Source organism: Varroa destructor, unplaced genomic scaffold (assembly GCF_002443255.2).
Source record: "Varroa destructor unplaced genomic scaffold, Vdes_3.0 BEIS01000007.1, whole genome shotgun sequence".
Taxonomy (NCBI): domain Eukaryota; kingdom Metazoa; phylum Arthropoda; class Arachnida; order Mesostigmata; family Varroidae; genus Varroa; species Varroa destructor.
This window is the reverse complement of record NW_019211460.1, coordinates 8,493,056-8,512,543: the sequence shown is the minus strand read 5'-3', so window position 1 is coordinate 8,512,543 and position 19,488 is coordinate 8,493,056. Positions and strand designations below refer to the sequence as shown.

At 40.2% G+C, this 19,488-nt stretch overlaps 1 protein-coding gene across 1 annotated transcript in view; it reads left to right on the top strand.

Annotated features, from left to right (window-relative positions):
- Nucleotides 1–7,393, top strand: part of LOC111253776 (tubulin beta-2B chain-like) — a 14,003-nt gene extending 6,610 nt beyond the window's left edge. Inside the window, exons 2-9 of the mRNA XM_022813730.2 lie at nucleotides 424–532; nucleotides 2,409–2,567; nucleotides 3,651–3,847; nucleotides 4,355–4,617; nucleotides 4,928–5,033; nucleotides 5,271–5,357; nucleotides 6,060–6,285; nucleotides 6,564–7,393. Of these exons, the coding sequence (XP_022669465.1) occupies nucleotides 424–532; nucleotides 2,409–2,567; nucleotides 3,651–3,847; nucleotides 4,355–4,617; nucleotides 4,928–5,033; nucleotides 5,271–5,357; nucleotides 6,060–6,285; nucleotides 6,564–6,694 (1,278 nt within the window). The 3' untranslated portion in view covers nucleotides 6,695–7,393. The remainder of the gene's footprint in view (nucleotides 1–423; nucleotides 533–2,408; nucleotides 2,568–3,650; nucleotides 3,848–4,354; nucleotides 4,618–4,927; nucleotides 5,034–5,270; nucleotides 5,358–6,059; nucleotides 6,286–6,563) is intronic.
- The last annotated feature ends 12,095 nt before the right edge of the window (nucleotides 7,394–19,488 follow it).

The window sequence follows — 19,488 nt, the reverse complement described above, 5'->3', positions numbered from 1 at the left end:
ATATAACGATATAATTTGAAGAGCATACAGATCGCTTTGGAACACGTTATTGAACGGTGCCAGGTATCAGTCCAATGCCACCTATGCAAGTCTGCCGAGATTTTCAAGAATCCTGCCTGAAAAACCTTTCCTTTGTAGACGAAAGTAGGAATGCTTTCGGCACTCGTTCGTATCTCATTCACAGTAACGGGAAATTGTCACCGAGTGTTAGAGAAGGAGAATTGACTCCTTGCCCGTATATTGATAATGGTTTCCGCTGTAATGGATCAAATTATGAACTATTTGAAACTGAAAAACCTGGTCCTTGAGTTAAATATGGGTCGATATTATTCAACACATGCATTATAAAGAGTGTATCGACACGAGCTGCATTGTGACCCAGAAATTGTTTAAAATTAAATTATTTTTTATCTCTTTTTACAGTTTTGGGAGGTGATCTCCGATGAGCACGGTATCGACCCCTCAGGAGCTTATAATGGCGATTCGGACCTTCAGCTTGAAAGGATTAACGTTTATTACAACGAAGCAACAGGTATTTAATGTCTTGTGTTCGTCATTGAATCATAAAACCAAAACTTACATTTATGCCCACATAGTATGAAAAGTTACAAGTATGAAAAGAGGTCGTCAGCGTCGTCGTCTACTCTAAATGATGTTTCATGGTTATACTACCAAGTTGAAGTATTCGATCATCAACGTACATTACGTTTAGCGTAAGTTCGCTAAGCACTTGCATTACCCAGCCACGACAAAGGCTTTATAGGGATAATCGTTGCTTTGCGTTATTTTTTAATCGCGTACCACGTCATGATTCAGCACAATCCGAATCAGAATGTTACGGTATATATTTTATGAAATTTATAAATTGGATCTGACTAATTCGCGATAGTATGTTTCATTGCTGTCTTTCATGCCTGTTCTGTCACGCTGACCCTTTAGACAAAATTACTGTCAATTAAAGAAGTTTAATTAAATTTACAACCTGTACGTGTAACGAATCAAACTTTCAATCGTACATGTTTGTTTCGATGCGCCACGAGACTCTATCTCTTAATGAATGATCGATATCAATAATGAAACAACTGCGCCTTTTTGAAATTCGCTACGCTTCAAGTATGATAGAAGCTAGCGAATTAGTCACTTATTGTTTCTATGGCATTTAACTTCAACAGCGCTCAATAATCAGAAGTCATCTCGACTGCATCCCGTCTCAGTCTTTGCTAAGTCTGTAAGTAGGAACCCAGTAAGCCTCAAGCGGTCAGGCCAAGTTGAGGCAATGATGAATGTCAACGCACTGGTGCCAGCGGCATTAAGCCTTTTGTTCTGATCGAGTTCAGATTATCATTTAGCTCTTCTAGAGCTGTCTGGGTGGATTTGGGTCACTGTGCCCCCCCTCGAGACACCCCCGAAAACTGGCTGGGAGCAGGCGCTGGCTTTTAGCTCTCCCCTTAACTTTAGTGACAACCGCTTGGGGCGCTGGGCCGTATTGATCAGCCAAGTAGCGCAGATATGCCTGTGTCAGTGATACAAATTGTATCAGGGCATCTGGCCAATAGAAGACAGCTTAAAGAGTCGTCTCTCTGAGCCACCATGGCGTTATCCAAAAGGAATATTTTATGGTGAGAAGAGCTCCTTAGAGTCCCTATTAACTTACTCGATTTAATGGGTACAGACGCTGACCCAGGAAGTATTTATTAATCTAGAATAAAAACGAAGATTCAATTTGTTATTATAAGTGGGCCTTGGTGTCTTAAGAAAAGAATGTTCGTTTAATAACGCTTGCGGCGGAATTAAGCGACGAAGCACTGAGTAAAGTGGCCTGTGACAAAAATCGTTGAAGCGAAGCCGGGATCAATTCGAAAACATTATAGATAAAAAAAAATTAGGCAACATAGCTTTTATTGTTAACGAGGTGCATCCCATATAAATGAGGCATGGAACGGCCGGACATAAGCCTGAATGTTTCTAAGCATCTACTACTTTTTAGTAAACGAATAGTTTTAGATCCGTCTGATTTATATTTGACATACATTCGCATTTCAATAGTTGTAGTAAGACACCGTTGACCTATATTAAACCCCCATTTCTAGTTGTCCATATTGCCGATGGATATTACTCGCATTGTAAGGTTTACAAATTTACGATTTAACCGCCGTCCTGGCCGCTATGTACTAGAAGGCCTTTCATTCGGACATCCTTTTATTAGATGTTATTGCCACGTACTGACAATATGAAGCCGCAAATAAGTTGATCAGCGTGCCTTTTTTTGACAACGAGTTGTTGGTAGACGTCTATGTTTTAATTTAATTACACTTTTTATTGTTGCCGCTTTATTAGAAAATAAGCATTTGGCTATTGCATTAGTGACGCGTAACGATAGTAGCCATATTGTTTTTGTCTCTTTCTAGGTGGGAAATATGTGCCCCGTGCGATTTTACTAGATCTCGAACCCGGAACGATGGATTCGGTTCGATCCGGACCTTTCGGACAACTTTTTAGGCCCGATAACTTTATTTTTGGTCAGAGTGGTGCTGGAAATAATTGGGCTAAGGGACACTACACTGAAGGTATGATAAGCAAAGTAGTTTATCAATGAACGTACGTTATGAAAATAAAAAACAATGCCTATTGTCATATGTCTAGGAAGGCGCTAGCATGGCTAAGTTGTGAAACTAATCTCCACTACCATTACAGGTATAGATTAAAGACTAGGGAAATGATGTTCTTTTTTTTTTGTCTGCATCCGTTTTTTCTTGTGGCTTTATATTTCGTTTACGCCCGGAAGGGGGCCAGATATAACCATTCCATGATTCTGAATGTTTCTACCCAATAAATGATATTGATCGTTCTCGAGTAGCTCTAGTCATATTTCATGGTTACAGGCTGGCTTCAACATAGAAGCAATGCCGGTTCATCCTTCAACGGCAGTGTATCTATACGTATAATAGCGTAGTATTATCGTGGCCAAAAATGCATTAACCTTTGCTATGCATAGAAGCGCACTTTTACCTTGTAGCTATGCCAATTTAGCGTAAATCTTAAGCGCACTTTTACCTTGTAGCTATGCCAATTTAGCGTAAATCTTAAGCGCACTTTTACCTTGTAGCTATGCCAATTTAGCGTAAATCTTAAGCGCACTTTTACCTTGTAGCTATGCCAATTTAGCGTAAATCTTAAGCGAACTTTTACCTTGTAGCTACGCCAATTTAGCGTAAATCTTGTAATACACCTTGACCTTGCAGGAACAGCCATGGGCTATTTAGAGAGTGGCCTCATTGCATTGCAATACGTTTGTATCCCTTACCACGAATCCATTCAATCCACAAATCACAGCTTCCTAGTGTCATAATTCTTAATAAAATAAATAATTCGTCGGAAGCTGTTATTCCGAACTGTTCTGTTTTAATGGACCAACAATATGTGTTGTCGTTCATAAATCAAGACGCAGCAACGCGGATAGGGTTGGATTAAATGGGGTAGAGAAAGCTGAAAGTTGTTGAGTTAACACAGTGCCGTATTTTATTTAAAAGACTCTTAAATGTCCTCTCATATATAATTGCTCTTGATTAATTATAGTGAAAAAGTTGAATTTGTACTATCTCAGTCGATTCCGACTGATTATAGTTGTTGTATACGTTACTGTGTTCTAGGAGCTGAACTTGTAGACTCTGTCCTCGACGTTGTGCGTAAAGAATCAGAATCCTGTGACTGTCTGCAGGGATTTCAGCTCGCACACTCTTTGGGAGGAGGCACTGGTTCGGGTATGGGAACCTTGCTGATTTCAAAGATCCGCGAGGAGTATCCCGATCGAATTATGAACACTTTCTCAGTCATGCCTTCACCCAAGGTGCGTGCATTTCAGGGACTGTCAAAGGTCGTTTCGAAAATAGCAGCTTAGTGTTACCACAATCTTCAAGGTCAACAACATACAAATCAATATTATAGAATACTGGTTCGTGACTTGTGGAATTACTAGAAGGAAATACATTTTTGTCCAACGATTGGATCTCAAAATAGAAGGTCAAATAGCTCGTGCATACCTAAACTATTTCGCATAGAAGATCCTTCTCATTTACCTGGAATAGGCTGAGCCTGGCTTTTCCTTTAGTCCTATGTAATATTTCAGGAGATGCACTTGTGGTGCGTGGAACACAACTCCACATAATCTTCACAAGAGTAGTTTATCCCAATTTAGTTCCGCCAAGGAAGTGTACGCAAAAAACACACTTTACTTGTTACTAATAGAGGCTTGATTATGCTACTAAGTGTTCCTCACGTTTTATTAACTGGTCGTAGTATATACAGCAGCTATCCTCTTAGGCACTGGTCCATCGATGATAGTGATGATTTTCAGGTGTCAGACACTGTTGTGGAACCCTACAACGCAACGCTGTCAGTTCATCAATTGGTTGAGAATACTGATGAAACTTATTGCATCGACAACGAGGCCCTGTACGATATTTGTTTCCGAACTCTCAAGCTCACTACACCCACCTACGGGGACCTGAACCATCTCGTATCAGTAACCATGTCGGGGGTGACCACCTGCCTACGTTTCCCTGGACAGCTTAACGCCGATTTACGTAAACTCGCTGTCAACATGGTACCGTTCCCTCGGTGGGTTTTCGTCTGTCTGTTTACTCGTTGTTGATAGCATTAGACGGCTAACGAGTAAATATATGGCTTTCTTCAAACAATTCAATACGTTTCCACTATTTTCGAAAAAAGAGAATGGTTTCTTTTTACTGTGGGCACCTTTACTGTATATGCAGTTATCTAAACGAGCAATGTTATTTTTATATTAGGGCACAAAGGGAAAGCAAAGCGATTCCCGTGTGTGATGAAATCACTCTTAAACCTAACTCAGGTCAGGCTATTGGCGCATATTAGGTTATCTTATTGTAACATATATAAATATATATTACAGGCTTCATTTCTTCATGCCTGGCTTTGCGCCCCTGACGGCCCGTGGCTCGCAGCAATATCGCGCACTCACCGTGCCTGAGCTCACCCAACAGATGTTCGACGCCAAGGTAACGATCGTTATATTCTACCGCTGCTGCATACTAGGCAGCCGATGCTTTCAGTATATACAAAGATTTAATAAGCATATATGTACATTTCGAGCTTCTGAACTTTACCAAATAACAGACGTGTCCTAGTAGATTTCTTAGAAATCATTTTTTTTGTGTCGAAAATACGGTTCAGAACACAATTGCTTGTTTTTACTAGAACGATAATTTTGTTCAAATGTTTGTTGATTTTTTCAGAACATGATGGCCGCTTGCGACCCGCGCCATGGGCGCTACCTCACCGTGGCGACTATTTTCCGTGGTCGTATGAGTATGAAAGAAGTGGTCAGTAAGACAATCTAATCTTATGACTATATTTAGCCACGTGGTTGGGTCGCATTTTACGGGCAATAGTTTGGCTGACTTATTTTTGCCATTACCACCCCGTAGCTATTAATGGTGGTCGCAGAATGTTCTTGATTATATACGTAGCGGACGAGGTTATTAAACGGTTCAGCTTTAATTAAAGCTAGAACTGCTGCCATCTACTGGAACCCGGGAAAACTTTGTTACCAACAATTCGCACGGTGTTTGGCCCAAAAATCCTTACGTCCTTATAAAGCAACGCAGTGTAAAGCAGATCGAACTCTAATTACACATCCAGTATGAGAGATATGCGCTATTAGTACAATTTTCAGAGTCTTTTTTCCTCTACGTAACGGTAAACAGCTATGTCTACTATAAATCAAGAAGCAATTTTTGCAGAAAAAACCGACATTAGGACGCAGTCCTTTTTTGAGCATATTTCAATGGCCGTTCCGAAACTCCGGAGTGATCGATCATCAAGCTTATTTAAGTTATAGATTTTAATTTTATCACGGATAAGTGGTCGTTGCGGGATTTCGCGTACCTTACACTTTTCGGACGACCTAGACAGCAGCTAAAGTTTAAATGAAACTAGTTTGCAAATAACGATCGAACGGTCCACCAAAAAGGTAGCAGCAGTATACAATGTTTACTACCTTCGTGTTGCTACGGCCATTTCAGGACGAACAAATGTTAAATGTACAAAACAAAAATTCATCTTACTTTGTGGAATGGATCCCAAATAACGTGAAGACAGCTGTATGCGACATCGCCCCACGAGGCTTGAAAATGGCCGCCACATTTATCGGAAATTCTACCGCTATACAGGAGCTCTTCAAGAGGATTTCCGAGCAATTCACGGCGATGTTCCGTAGAAAGGCTTTCCTCCATTGGTACACCGGCGAAGGTGTGCATTCATATATATGTATTTTTTTCATATTTAATAGATTTGCCACTAGTGCGAACTCGCAGTCTGCAGTTATGTAACGACAATACCAACTATCTGTCAACATTACACACACTGTTAGGTGCGTTCTCGCCTTCTTTGTTGATGGCTCTATTTAATGTGATACGTCTAACGGTGCCACAAGCCCCATGGATAAAAGTGGAAACACGAACAGTTTGCACTTTTATTGTATAATGAATTGAATAATGAAATGTATTCAATGTTTTCAACTGCGCCAGGTATGGACGAGATGGAGTTCACGGAAGCCGAGTCGAACATGAACGACCTGGTGTCGGAGTACCAACAATATCAAGAGGCAACGGCCGACGATGAGGCCGAATTTGATGACGATGAACTCGAAAATGCCTAAGTGTCCTAGCATACGCCCAAAGTTGCGCCTACCATACCATTCGACCTGTATCCCTTATGTCGCCTCCTGCGTGACGTTCGCTAGATGCAAGCCGAACCGGAGAATCAATAAGTGGAACTGTGTCAGGGTTAGATAGAGGGGCGAAAACAACGTGACGAATCTGACGCGAACAAGGCTAGGTCACATTTTTCTATATACAACAAATATATAACTTGTCACAAATTTTTCTTTCTATTTTGTGAACTTGATTCAACATAAAAACGCGAGAAAATGGAGGACAAAAGTGGTAACGAAGAACAAATTGCAATACATTCCGCAAACAAAACAGGTGCAACTTGAATGAGTTGAAGCATGCTTGCGACTCCCCGCCTTTCTTCTGTTCGCTTTAGCTAGCTAACGAGGAAATCACAAAAACAATACAGTAATAACAATGAATTGATTATAAGTAACGGTAGGATTAGCCTCTCGTAGTAGCGAGACGAGAGTGCGTAGGCCCAAAATTGACCGAAGCTGGCCTGGCTTGGGTGCGTCTTGTAGCGGATTACCGGACCGGTCGCAGTAGACAGCTGGAACTATGTGCGTTAATCCGCTATGAGCCTGCTTGAAACAGTTGAGACGGCCGTAGAGCTAACGGTTTGTATCTTTAAAAGCAAATAAATTTGCATTTTATTTTCTAGTTCTTCCGCATAGACACCAAAATGCTTTAAACGTGTATTCATTCCTTTGTAGAAAATGTATAGTAAGTGACGAGAAGTAGAGTGCTAGGGGGTATGCGCATATGTACAATGAATGCACACTGTGTGCTTTGGTGTTAGTTCGACATTGGCGTGTTTTTACAGGACAAAAAAGTAATCAACACGATCATAGGTGTTTCAGCAACGAGCTGACTTCGCAATATTCATGCACTGAGTGTACGTATAAACAGTAAACGCCGAATGAGTAGAACAGATTTAAGCACGCCCACGTGTTGCCAGAGGACAGACATTAGAAACATTGCAAAGACATTGTTATGGTGTAATATCCACAAAACGTAAACTACACAATTATTCAAAGGTCTCTGTTTTGGACATCACATCAGTTATCTTTTATATACTTAGAGGACAAGCCGTTTTGATATACTCAGTCTCCAGGACGAAAAACTATTTACAGGATCCGTTTGAACGATGGTTTTAGGCAACGGAAGAGTCCGGCCACGCTAAACACTGACCTAGTTGATGGCGGCTGGCATTTTTCTGAATTGGCCCTTAAAATTTGCATTGGGGAACTTAGGTTCTCCTATTTCATGTGCAGAGAGAGTGACGGTAAAATACATTATCCGCCTGAGCAGAGGGCCTAGCCCAGACCTAAAGGAGGAAGGCTTCCTAAGGAAAGCTTGCTAAAAAGCATAAGCCCAGTAGAGCTATTAGTTCAGATGCTGTGCCCTCACAGAAAGGCAAATGTATATGCCCGAATCTTTAGTTATTGGACCTTTGTAAATTTGATAGACCTAAATATTTGTGTGATCGATTTGACAGTTCTCTAAATGTGATAATTCAAATTTTGATGTATTAGTGCCAGGATAATTAAGTCTCTCGGCGGAATAGCATTTGTTTGTTTGTCTTCTCTTGACTCAGAAGCTAGCTTACGTACGTAGTAAAAGCAGATATCCTAATGGCACGTTTCCTATCGTCCTATCGGTTTCGTGGTGTTCGAGTGGATCGTAGGATGGAGAGGTCGAAATGTTATCTTACGGCAGGCTCATGTACTTCAGTTTGAAAGGTTAGCTTCTATAAGTGGTGTTTGTGAAAAGTGTGGACCTTGCGTGTCTTCACTGCGGGTTACAATGAAGCCCAGAGTCGGGCATTGAAAGCTTCTGCTTTGTTGAAAAGCGCCCATTTGCAGTTTTAAACGGATATGAAACTACGAGTATCTGAGTTGTAGTACGCATAGACGGTTTCTATCGATGTGTATTGAATTGGAGTAAAAGTTGTCTATTAAAAATTCGACTTTGCTTCACTGTGGTGGTTTTGCGTTAGAATGTATTAATTTCTGGACACTGTTGATTTTATGGTTTGCGTTAGTTTCAAAATTACTTGCTGTTGAACTCAAGTTGCGTTTTGACAACATGTAGTAATCATAAAAACTTCAGAGCTTTATTGAGTCGGTTCATCGTACCAAAGTAACGGATCGCGACGCCACCAGAATCGTACTCTCCGGTTAAACTTCAGCTAAAGCAACGTTATCACAAGTTCACCGAAAGGATTTGGCCCAACGCATCTGGAGCATTATTATTGTTATCGAATAGCGAGTGACTTTTCTTTACGGACCCATTTCACTAACATGTAATACAAGTATTTCTTTGACAGTTTACAGCAGGTGAAAAGATCAGCAGATTAGATTAGGGACGGCTCCGACTACTGGTAAACATGGCAAAGTCTTATATGGTCCCAGCCCTGAGTTCCATGTTTCGTTTGGTATCGACACGTTCCAAGTACCATTGTACGTATAAGGGTAAAATAATGAGATATCATTAGCGCCTATTCTTGTGTGAACATGTTCAGAAGAAACGAACGTGACCCATGACTCTTACTTGAACAAAGATATGATCAATTCCTTATAGGAAATATCGATGCCCATCTTGAGCTCAGACCGCGACACGGGTCTTCAAGCTTAGTAGACAAATATATCATCATAGCACCCTTACAAGTTGTTTCGATCCTAACGTCTAACGTGAGATGTGTTAGCGATACAAAAAAAAATTAATTTTTCCTATCTTTTTTTTCAAAAGTGCACTTGTAGAAAAAAAGTTATCCCCCAACCCAATTTTTTTTTTAGAAACGGGATGTTATGTGCTGTTTTTAACATGTATGGCAGTACATGCCGGGAAGAATCAGCGTCACATATAAAATAGAGAAACACAGGGCATATTTATTATGGCACGTATGTAATAAAGCTACAAAGCAAATATAAATCTGCTACAACTTATCCACGACTGCAGAACCAATTTTTTTCGAATTTTCTAATTCATTACCGTGCTTGCAGCTGTATGATGAATGTATTCGAATGAGTGTTTCCCTAGGACACCGAGTTCTTGCAATAAGGTACCGTGTCTTATCCCACGTATTCAAACAAGGATCTTGCCTTCACAGTTCATATTATTATTATATCCTTATTTTTCATATTTCTACCAAGATATCAAGACAAAGATGGTGGGATTGCATGAATACAGGCGTAAATAAAGATCCTGAAATTGCGATCTCAGATAGTTTCGATTTCAGGACGAAGGTCGATTAGTTGGGCTGTATTAATTACCGCAATGGAGCAAAACAGACTAACTTTTTTTGAAGGTTTAATTGATCTAATCCCATTACGCTGCTTATCGGTTTGTACTCCGCCATCTATTCATGGGGCATAACTATTTAGAGGGAGGAAATAGATTTTTTTCCTGTCATAGCGTGGTAATCCGTGACACGTCTGGAAATAACTTTTTGAAACAGTCCGTCATAGGATAAACAATAAAGAGCATTAAAAAAAAAGAAAATGTTTGGAACGTATCTCATTATCGCATAATTAGATCGTGCGTTAGGATAGGTCGTATGTGAATAAGGCCGCTGCGCTCATCAGTATTACGTAAGCACAAGTTTCATGTTACTTTTTTTTTTTTCTCTAGACGATATAATCCTTGTTAGCTTCACAGTCATCATAAAACCATTCAGTGTAATAGCTAATGAAGTCATGTGTATTTGATGGAATCTAATGCCCTCTGGTTAGGGTCGCGACCGACCCAGACCAAGGGAGGTCTGGGTTCACACAATAGGTATCTGGAAAAACGTCAGCTAATCTTATCGCACAAAAGACAGTAATACTTACGATTAACACATCTGCATTTATATCTTCGCTAATTTTTTATTCGGCTAGCTCGTTTGTTATCTTTATCTGAGTACAAGCGCGCTGTGCGCAAGATGCTAAAATAGGATACGTCTCATTATAATTCTACTATTTCTCGGACATTTTGGTAAAATAAGCCCGGGCTGCATTTAATATAGCTCTCACAAGTATAAGTAATCTGGAATTACACCTTCGCCAAAGGGACTGTCGCTAGCTTGTGATTTGATCGAAACACTTCAGATAGATCTGAAGCTAATATCGAATATTAGCTCGTCCTCGTCTGGAAATTAGCAGCTACACTTCATCATATCCACTCAGAGTTATAGTGGACTTAAGAAGAATATGTTACATGTTCGATAATGCGTTCGTATAAAGTGAGCATCGATTTTCTGAAATCTCTGATTCCTTTCGCTTACCTTACCGAAATCTCGCAAAGTTCACTTTGCTATAGCGGTTTCCGCTGTCACAGTCGAAGCGATCCTACATAACCCACCACCTACCCTGTAACAAGATAAAGAAGATGCATTACGTGTAGCGCACTATTAAAGTAAATAGTTATGTCGAGATTCACCGCAATCGCTGGATGTTAGATTTGGGTCTTTCGAATCTTTCTGGTCCCGTGTATAGGCCCACTATTAGGCGTTGGACTAAGAGGTCAAGAAAAATATTTCACAGTCAGCTTCATCCAAAGGAGTAATCTACTTACTTTCGAGAAGAAGAACTCCTTATATTGATTTTCTGATATCCGCTACCTTGTTTACGGGTTAGATTCGCTGAGATATCGAATAAAAAAGAAAAAAGCTGGTGGCCTGCTTCGATAGATGTCAGAGCATCTTCTTATAACTTATGTTTTGCCGCCTATGGAAATCTTCTGAGCACGATTGGGCTTATAGCAGATGGCGATCAATGAGGTCTATTAGCGTTATGGCTTATTTTTTTAGCATTCAGTTTAAAATGATCCGTCGAATAGCGCTCGATGAACGAAGTCAAGTCGGGTATGGCTCGTCATGCATACAGATGAATGGCTGCCTAATCAGGTAACTACTAGCGCGGTCGCTCTCGGATCCCCCCACTCCCCCCCCCCCGCATACATTTAATGATTTTATGTTCGCTACACGTCATGAGTGCCATCTGACAATTTACTGTTGTATTAATGATGGTACCCATTTTAAGCTAACTCTGTCATGGTCACGATGACTCCATTCGACTGCCCTATCTGATTGAAATGAAAAATTTAAGTGTGTAAATAGTTCATACGAACTTCGAATTTATATCAATGGAGCAAAAGTCTCTCATTTACTAAACCCGTATAGTAAAAGGTATTTATAAAGTTTAATAAAGCTAAATAGCATGGTCTCCCGAGCCATCCGAAGGTAGCTAAAGGCTCGTCAACTGCACATATGTTAAAAATATGTCATTAACAAGGTATAATGTATATGATTTTTTTCGGTGATGACGTGTAGCATATTTAAGCTGGTTACGTTTTTCGTATTACAATAAAATGGGCTTAGGCCTTAGTGGGCCTGCTCTAGTTGGGCCGAATAGACGACATCTGGCACCTAGTCAACACTGCTGACACTGTGTTTCGTCGCTGTATTACTGCGGTGGCATTAAAGCATTTTTGCCTGCTAATCTGATTTCGAAGAGATCAAGCCGGCATTGGAGTATCAGCTTAGCATGAATTGCTTGTAGTTAGAACGTTATTTTTATTTAAAGTCAGCGTCCAAATTGTGCACGGCCATTACTGCGGGCACATGCTCATGTTCCTATGGAAACGCTGCTTTAACATAATTTGCGCAGGTTTGGCTCAACCCCTCAGAGCCAGTTTCAATGTAAAGAATCCAGCTTCTGCTGGGTCATGGCCTCATGCAGGGCTACAAAACCGATCGTATCGCCCAGTTTTTGACACGATATTCTGCATCCCACCTGAGGGCGTTGTTCGATCACAGAAGAATAATTTCGAAATTTGTTTAAGCTTCTATCGGCGGCTGCTATCCCATAAACGTCATATAAGACTCGCTTTTCTCCGCAACACATCAGACGTACTACGTTACATACGTCTTGTAGAGAAACCACATATATCATACATATGGTAATGATGATATGAACAATGTTTATTTTTGAAGTAGGCTAAATTTGTCTCGCTTACATGTTTGACAAATCGTGACGGAGTCGTGTAACGAGGACCGCCTAAATTTCAATGCCTAAATTTCTTGAAACTTCTTTATGCTAAATTGATCTTACAATGAAGTGCTTTATTCGAAAATCAAGAACCAAAATATTTGTGTGTGTGTGTTAATTCTGCGATTAAAGACCTATTACCATGTAAACGATAGGGTTACATGCTAAGCGATGCAAACCAAGCGACAAATGGAATACCGATAAAGATCTGTGTGCAGCATAAAAGCTTTCTAGAAATAGGGAAATACAGCCTTATATAGCTGGCAAGTCACGGTACCGTACCCTAATAGGTTTGCTACAAACCTGTGGTCAGCTGACGAAGCAGTCACAGTGAGATGAATTAAACGCAATCTGTAAATAATCGGGCGCTGACCATCATTTTATATTTTATAACAGGGTTCATGAGTCCTGCGAATATCGTAGACGACAAACAAACAATCGCTAATCATGACCTAAATGAAATTACTTTGAATAGGTCCTGTCTTGGCGTTATACTGTACATGATTTCTAAAAACGACATCAAGATACATAATTTCAGCCTCCACTTAGTAAATGAGCGAGATTATAGCCGGGAATCAATTAAATACAATTACATCGGAGATAGACCTTCCCGGATGAGCCTGTGGTGCATTGAGTGGAGACTAGGATACATTGAATGATGACGTTATAAAGGCTATGAGTTTCGTATTTATAATGATTTTTCTTATATACTACCTTTCTATAGCTTATCGCTGACATGTTATCATTAAGAACCAGCTATTCATATCATGAGTAAATGTTCGGTAAAAAAAAATCTATCAACATCGAATGTTGTAACACTATTTAGGCCTTGTTCATCTCCAGCAATGCTCCATTGACGCTCCGCTTACACTGGCGTGTCCTCGCCAATGTTTACAAAACATTTTTACAAATATACCCTAAGTAAACTTCTACAGTGATTTAAGAAGTAATCGTTCTTCCTCTGCACGGGGCTTTTGTATGCAGAACCTATTTTAGGCTTTCCACTACTAAAGGTTCGACGTATGTGCTATACGAAATATTGAGAAACAATATCTATTGCACTAGAGACCCCCCTGCTACAGGTTCTGCCATAGTAGGACTAAACATAATAGTAGGACGGTTAATGCAAATGCGAAACAACAACAAGAGAAATCGGCATCTATTCCAGTCGCTCACCACGAGCAGAATAACGGGACGTTTTATTAAGTCGACGAATTACGTTGCGAGTCGTCGATAGTTCTTCACGAATACCCGACAAATCTCGGCGAAGCATAGCAAATCCATACATTCCGCAAAAGGTGACGAAGTTAGCAATCGTAGAACAAGTATACCATATAGCGTTCTTTTCTAGCATGACGTCGCTTTCCCGTGTCTCGGCTTCGAAAGTATTCATGGTCTATTGCCTGTGGTTGTTGTACTTCTCGCTGGAGGCGCAGGAGTGAATGATGACATTTGCGTGCTGCGCGCGGTAGGCGGCTGAGTATGAGCTCTTTCTTTTTTTTATTTTTAATATATTACGGTTTTTGGTTGTTTTTTTCAAAGGGTCACGAAAAGGAGAGTTTCGTTTGTTCATAGCGGTCTCGTTTAAGTAACGGCGGGGTGAACGGGGCTTGTGAGTGTTTCTAGACACAGGCTTAACCGCGGGCTATGGAAGCAGTACCTCATCACGGATTCAACATGCATTACGGCATAGGGATGGTTCATCCATAAACCCCAATGGCGGTGATGGCAAACCGTTGGCTCTGAAGCGGGTGAAGCGGCTTTCATTCAAACAGAGTGCGACCGTTCCATCCGACGACCGACAGATGACCTGTTCGAGAGAGAAACATTTAGTCGCAAGCTGCCAACGTACGATCCCTGAAAATCTTCCTGTGTATAAGTTGATTTTTCCGTCCAGGCCTAAAGTCCTCTCTGACATCTATGTATGTAAATAACCACGGTTATTCGACTTTAACGGTTATTGACACTACCAACGTTGTGATATCTGTCGTCCCCAGACGATAAAAGGTAATTAAGCCTATATGCAGTTTCGTCAACTTGATTTCTATGTCTATTGTTCGCATACGTACACTGGTCTTGGACAATACGATGGTTAAAAGAAAGAGTGCTTTCTTTTCTAGCTGAAATTGTACTCGAGAAACTCTATAAGACGCCATATCTATTACCCTGTCTCATTCTTCTACTCAGAAATTTTACTTTAATTCACCTGCTTCACCCGATCCACCCTGAATAAAGCTGAAAGCTAGGAAAGAACCAAATGCACGGCAGAATCTGACTAGACAATCCGCAATTTGTGTCATACTCACAAGTGCCATCATAACCTAGCCCACAGCGCTACGAGGATACAGCACAATACCATCAAATATTGACGAATTTGAAGGTAAGCATAAAATACTATATAATTCCTCTATTTATTCAGATAGGACCACTTCGTGTGGAAACAATAAGACAACGCTGACTATTCTACAATATTGGCACAATTACTTTAATCAAATGTTTAAACAGGCATCCGTTATCGGTTACCGAACCCCTAATTTCTTCGAACAGTCCTTAAACCCTAGCTGGATTTATAGGTTGTTTACTAAGGATTCAACAGTTTAGTCAACAAGATCTTTGTGTGTACGTGTGTGTGTGTGTGTGTGTGTGTGTGTGTGTGTGTGTGTGTCTTTGTGTGCGCTATTCAAGGAATAGATAATATCATACTTGAAACTTATCTTAATATCTTCTCAAGCATAGAGCTCTTTACAGCAGTGCTCGGTTAAGTTCTTCAAAAATGAATGATATTTAATTAGGTTTGATTAAGTTAATTAAGAACGTTACAGGAAACCCGGATGGTATACAGAATTTTTGAGTCCACGACCATTTGCTAGTTTGCACAAGCACCGTTCCCGTCCAGGATGTTATCTAAACGGTGGAGCACAGTTTCTCTAACCGTAACAGATCTTATGATAGGAAAATGCACTCTTACGTTATTACAGATAGAAATCCTCGGATCTTATATGGTTAACGTCGTTACTTTACACATGTGTAGATGGTTCAACGAAATGTCGTTATGGCTGTGCTTATCGTATGGATATCAACGAATTTAGCCTGGGCATATGACGGCAAGTTTGAAGGCTTTGGCGCGACTGAACTATTGGAAAACGCTCATACAGCAAGGGCTGAGAAACCTAGCCCAAAAATAACAGATACATCAGCATCAACAGAGACGATGCTTGCTGAAGCTAAAGAAGACGTTGGAGATGATGATTCGGAATGGACTATCCTCGATAAGCGGTAAGAGCAAACGAGTCATGCAACCGAAATGAAATCTTTTTCACTCAGAATGATGCAATGCAGAAATGGGCAATGTGCTTGAGCAACAAAAACCTTGTAATCACCTATTAACCTAACGATGGCCTTCTAACCCCGTGCGGCGTGAACTATCGGTGACTGACAGCGCCAGGAAGGAACAGAATGGGTTTGAAAAAAGCCTATTTTCGTTACTAGCTACAGTGCATCCGTGCTCCTTTTAACCACTTATTCTTAGCGGTACTTCAGCTACGCAGAACGAAGCAATAATCTGTCCCCCTGCGTATGTGCAATTTCGTTCAGGATCAAAAAGGAGAACGGACTCAGAAAACCTTCAATGGTTATGATACGGTATGGACTAGCCTGTACTACTAATTTAAAAAACGGTCACTGATTTCCGCTTTTGTTTTTTAATGCTCTTTCTAGATTGCTAGTGACAAACGAGCGGTTGGTAGAATCATTGATAGGTAACTATGACCTCTACTTTTTAATATCAACTTAAAATAAAAATATAACAGATAGTTTCACTGAACATTGACGACACACTCTAAAAGATTATCTAAAAGAAAAATTGAACGCTAATAAGTTAAGTAATTATTTTCACTTAACGACATATCCATACAAGTACTCATGATTTCATTAATCATTTTGCATTGCGAACTGTTTTTTTATGGATGTCTAGAAATTTCTCTGAAATGGTGGTTTGGTGATGTAGGTTAGTGAACGCCACATTGGCATAACTTCAAGAACCACTTTATTTCTAAGGTTGGTAACTTGAGTTCAAATACTGAGAGTACGACGTCTGTAGGAACGATCATATCAGGTCGATTCTTCATTCGATGCCTCAATAAAATGCATTGCTAGAGAATGTATCGCAGCAATGCGAAATAAAATGAAACAGGGTTAACGTACATATCTGGGCACAGCTTTAATCGATGGATGTTTTTGGCCAAATAATTTCCCCGAGCCGAAGTTCGGTTCGACACAATAACGATAATACGCAAACAATACAATCGAAGTTTAAGTTCGATATACGCTTTTTCAATGAATTTACTCGGCTCGGAGAACAAAGCGCCGGCCTTGAGCGTAAATAAGTTATAGCAGCGGCGCGCTTTCAAACTTTGTGGACGTATATAAACTGCTCGCGATGGCGGTTGTCGGTGGCCGTTGGCGGTCGTATTGAGACCTCAAGTGTCTTCCTGTTAGATCTATTCTAACTTGTGACTCAGACTGGCAGTATAGTTAGTTTTCTGTTTATTACTGATCTCACTTCACTGTTCATGAGGTGTGATAGCAAGCACCAGTGAAAATCCGTCCTGGTTTGAACATGGTGTTATTACGACCGTTTACTTAGAACAGTCGATTTTCAGCTTTTGCTGATTCCTGTGAAACTCCATTGTAAAATCCCGTGTGAAAACGTACAAATGACTGTTTTGCTGATCTCTGTTTGCGAAACTCCATCTCGGCACGAGAGCTAATGGCGGCAGTAATGTTCGTTGCAGCCGACCTTGTTAGAAATGGGGGTCCGGATGACTCCGGCATCTCGTACTGTCCGCAGAGTGGAAATCCATGGTTAAATTTGATTACGACACGTTCCAAAGGCATAAACGAGCCTTTGTCGAAAGTCGAAACGTAGAAGAGTGGACACTGAGCATATATGTTGACGATGTATATACTGGTACATGTATTGCTTAGAAAACTATTATTTGTTGAAGTTTAGGGAAAACCCCATAACGACGTCATCTGCCAGCAAGCTCGACTTCCGATTTGTTTGCACGGAAAAAAATATATTATGTTAGCTTTGTCAACTTTACGTGCACAGTGCGCGTGTCGTTGGTAGGACCTAAAGCTGGCCCGGACCCCTGATTCTTTTAACCCGAGATTCGTTCGTCCGTGTGTATGGTTTTAGAGCATCTAATATTAATTAAGCCAAAGTTCCCTTCACTTACAGAAATGTATTTGTTCCGAATTTGCCCCTACAACGTCGAATACTGTTAGTAAGGATTTAAAAAGGAAAAAAAAAGTCAGTCTCAATACCCGTTATAAAATAATGGTTGATTTATTGTTTGGTACCTTATGAAACGTTCGCAACTAACGAAGTTATGCGAAAAGCGTAATTCTATTAGTTACATATAATCATGCCCTTCGATTGGCTTGATTGATCGTGCGAAAATTCCTCACTGCGCATCAATTTTATGACCTTATGAAGCATTTATTCGGCTAAAAAGGTTAGAGATAACTACAGACGTTATGGAGCCACTTCAAAAATTGCGAATCCTTGCAAGGCCTAAGTAAAATCGTCTAAACTCAATTCTGTCAAATGCAGGCACGGGTCTTTCTAAAAGCAGACAGTCTCTAAATGCACTATCTTATAGAAGGATGCTTGTAAATTTAACAGTTACATATTCCAAAGTAGAAAGTGTTAAAAGGATTATTATCTATCTTCTAAGACGCAGGAATTCTATAAATAGCCCTCATTTCAGGCCATTCCTAACGAAACAAATTGTTGATTGCTCTTCAGAGCGTACATATTACACGAGCCATGCCGGGAAACGAGAAAATTTACGGCAATAATCATCTCGTACGATTCGCGTTTCTGATAGACCCAAATCCTAGCGTACTCAAAAAAACTGCATCTACTTTATCGTATCTATGCGTATGTATACAACTACGTTAATGCTGCCATACATACTCCGATGTACGTTGATTAAGGGTCGCCTGGTCCTACAAGACGAGTAAAGACAGGGAAAATATTTGTGGTGCTCATTTTGTAGGACTAGGTTCGCTTTCCGCTATACGTCAACATTCATTCGTTAGAGAACATTATGTCAAGCAATCGGCCCTGTCTGAATCTGCAAAAGCACGAAATACAGACCTACCTTACTTCGCCTCTTAGAAGCCTGACCATTACCTTATAGTTCTCTGTCGTAGCATTTATATACGTTGCCATATGCTACAACAGGTTGTATTTGCTATAGAATGCCTTGAGCGCATGATACCCCGCAGGTCTAACGGAGAGGTTTTAGACGCTATGTTTTCACAATCATACATCGCTCGGTAAGTCGCTTGACCGCTATATAACTATCCGAATTAGTCTCGAATGGTATCGAAACAACCCTGAGAAGATGGATTTTCCCTTCATATTGGTTTTATGTTACTATTTAAAGTATTTAATATCTATAATAATAATAATATAGGAGAATATGAGGTTTATAAATAAACATAATGAGGTTTGTATTTTAGTTAACGCGGTTTGTGCCTGTTTGGCGTTGTTCCGTGTGCGAGACAAGGTCAACAGGTTTAACCTTAGGAAGCTAAAAGAACGTATCACTTTTTTGTGTTAGGATTCGCATTATCTACTAGCAACATGGAAACATTAAGATGAATGAGCTTATAGGAATATCCAAAATATACCTTTATTTTTATATAACATATACCTGCAAAATATATTTACG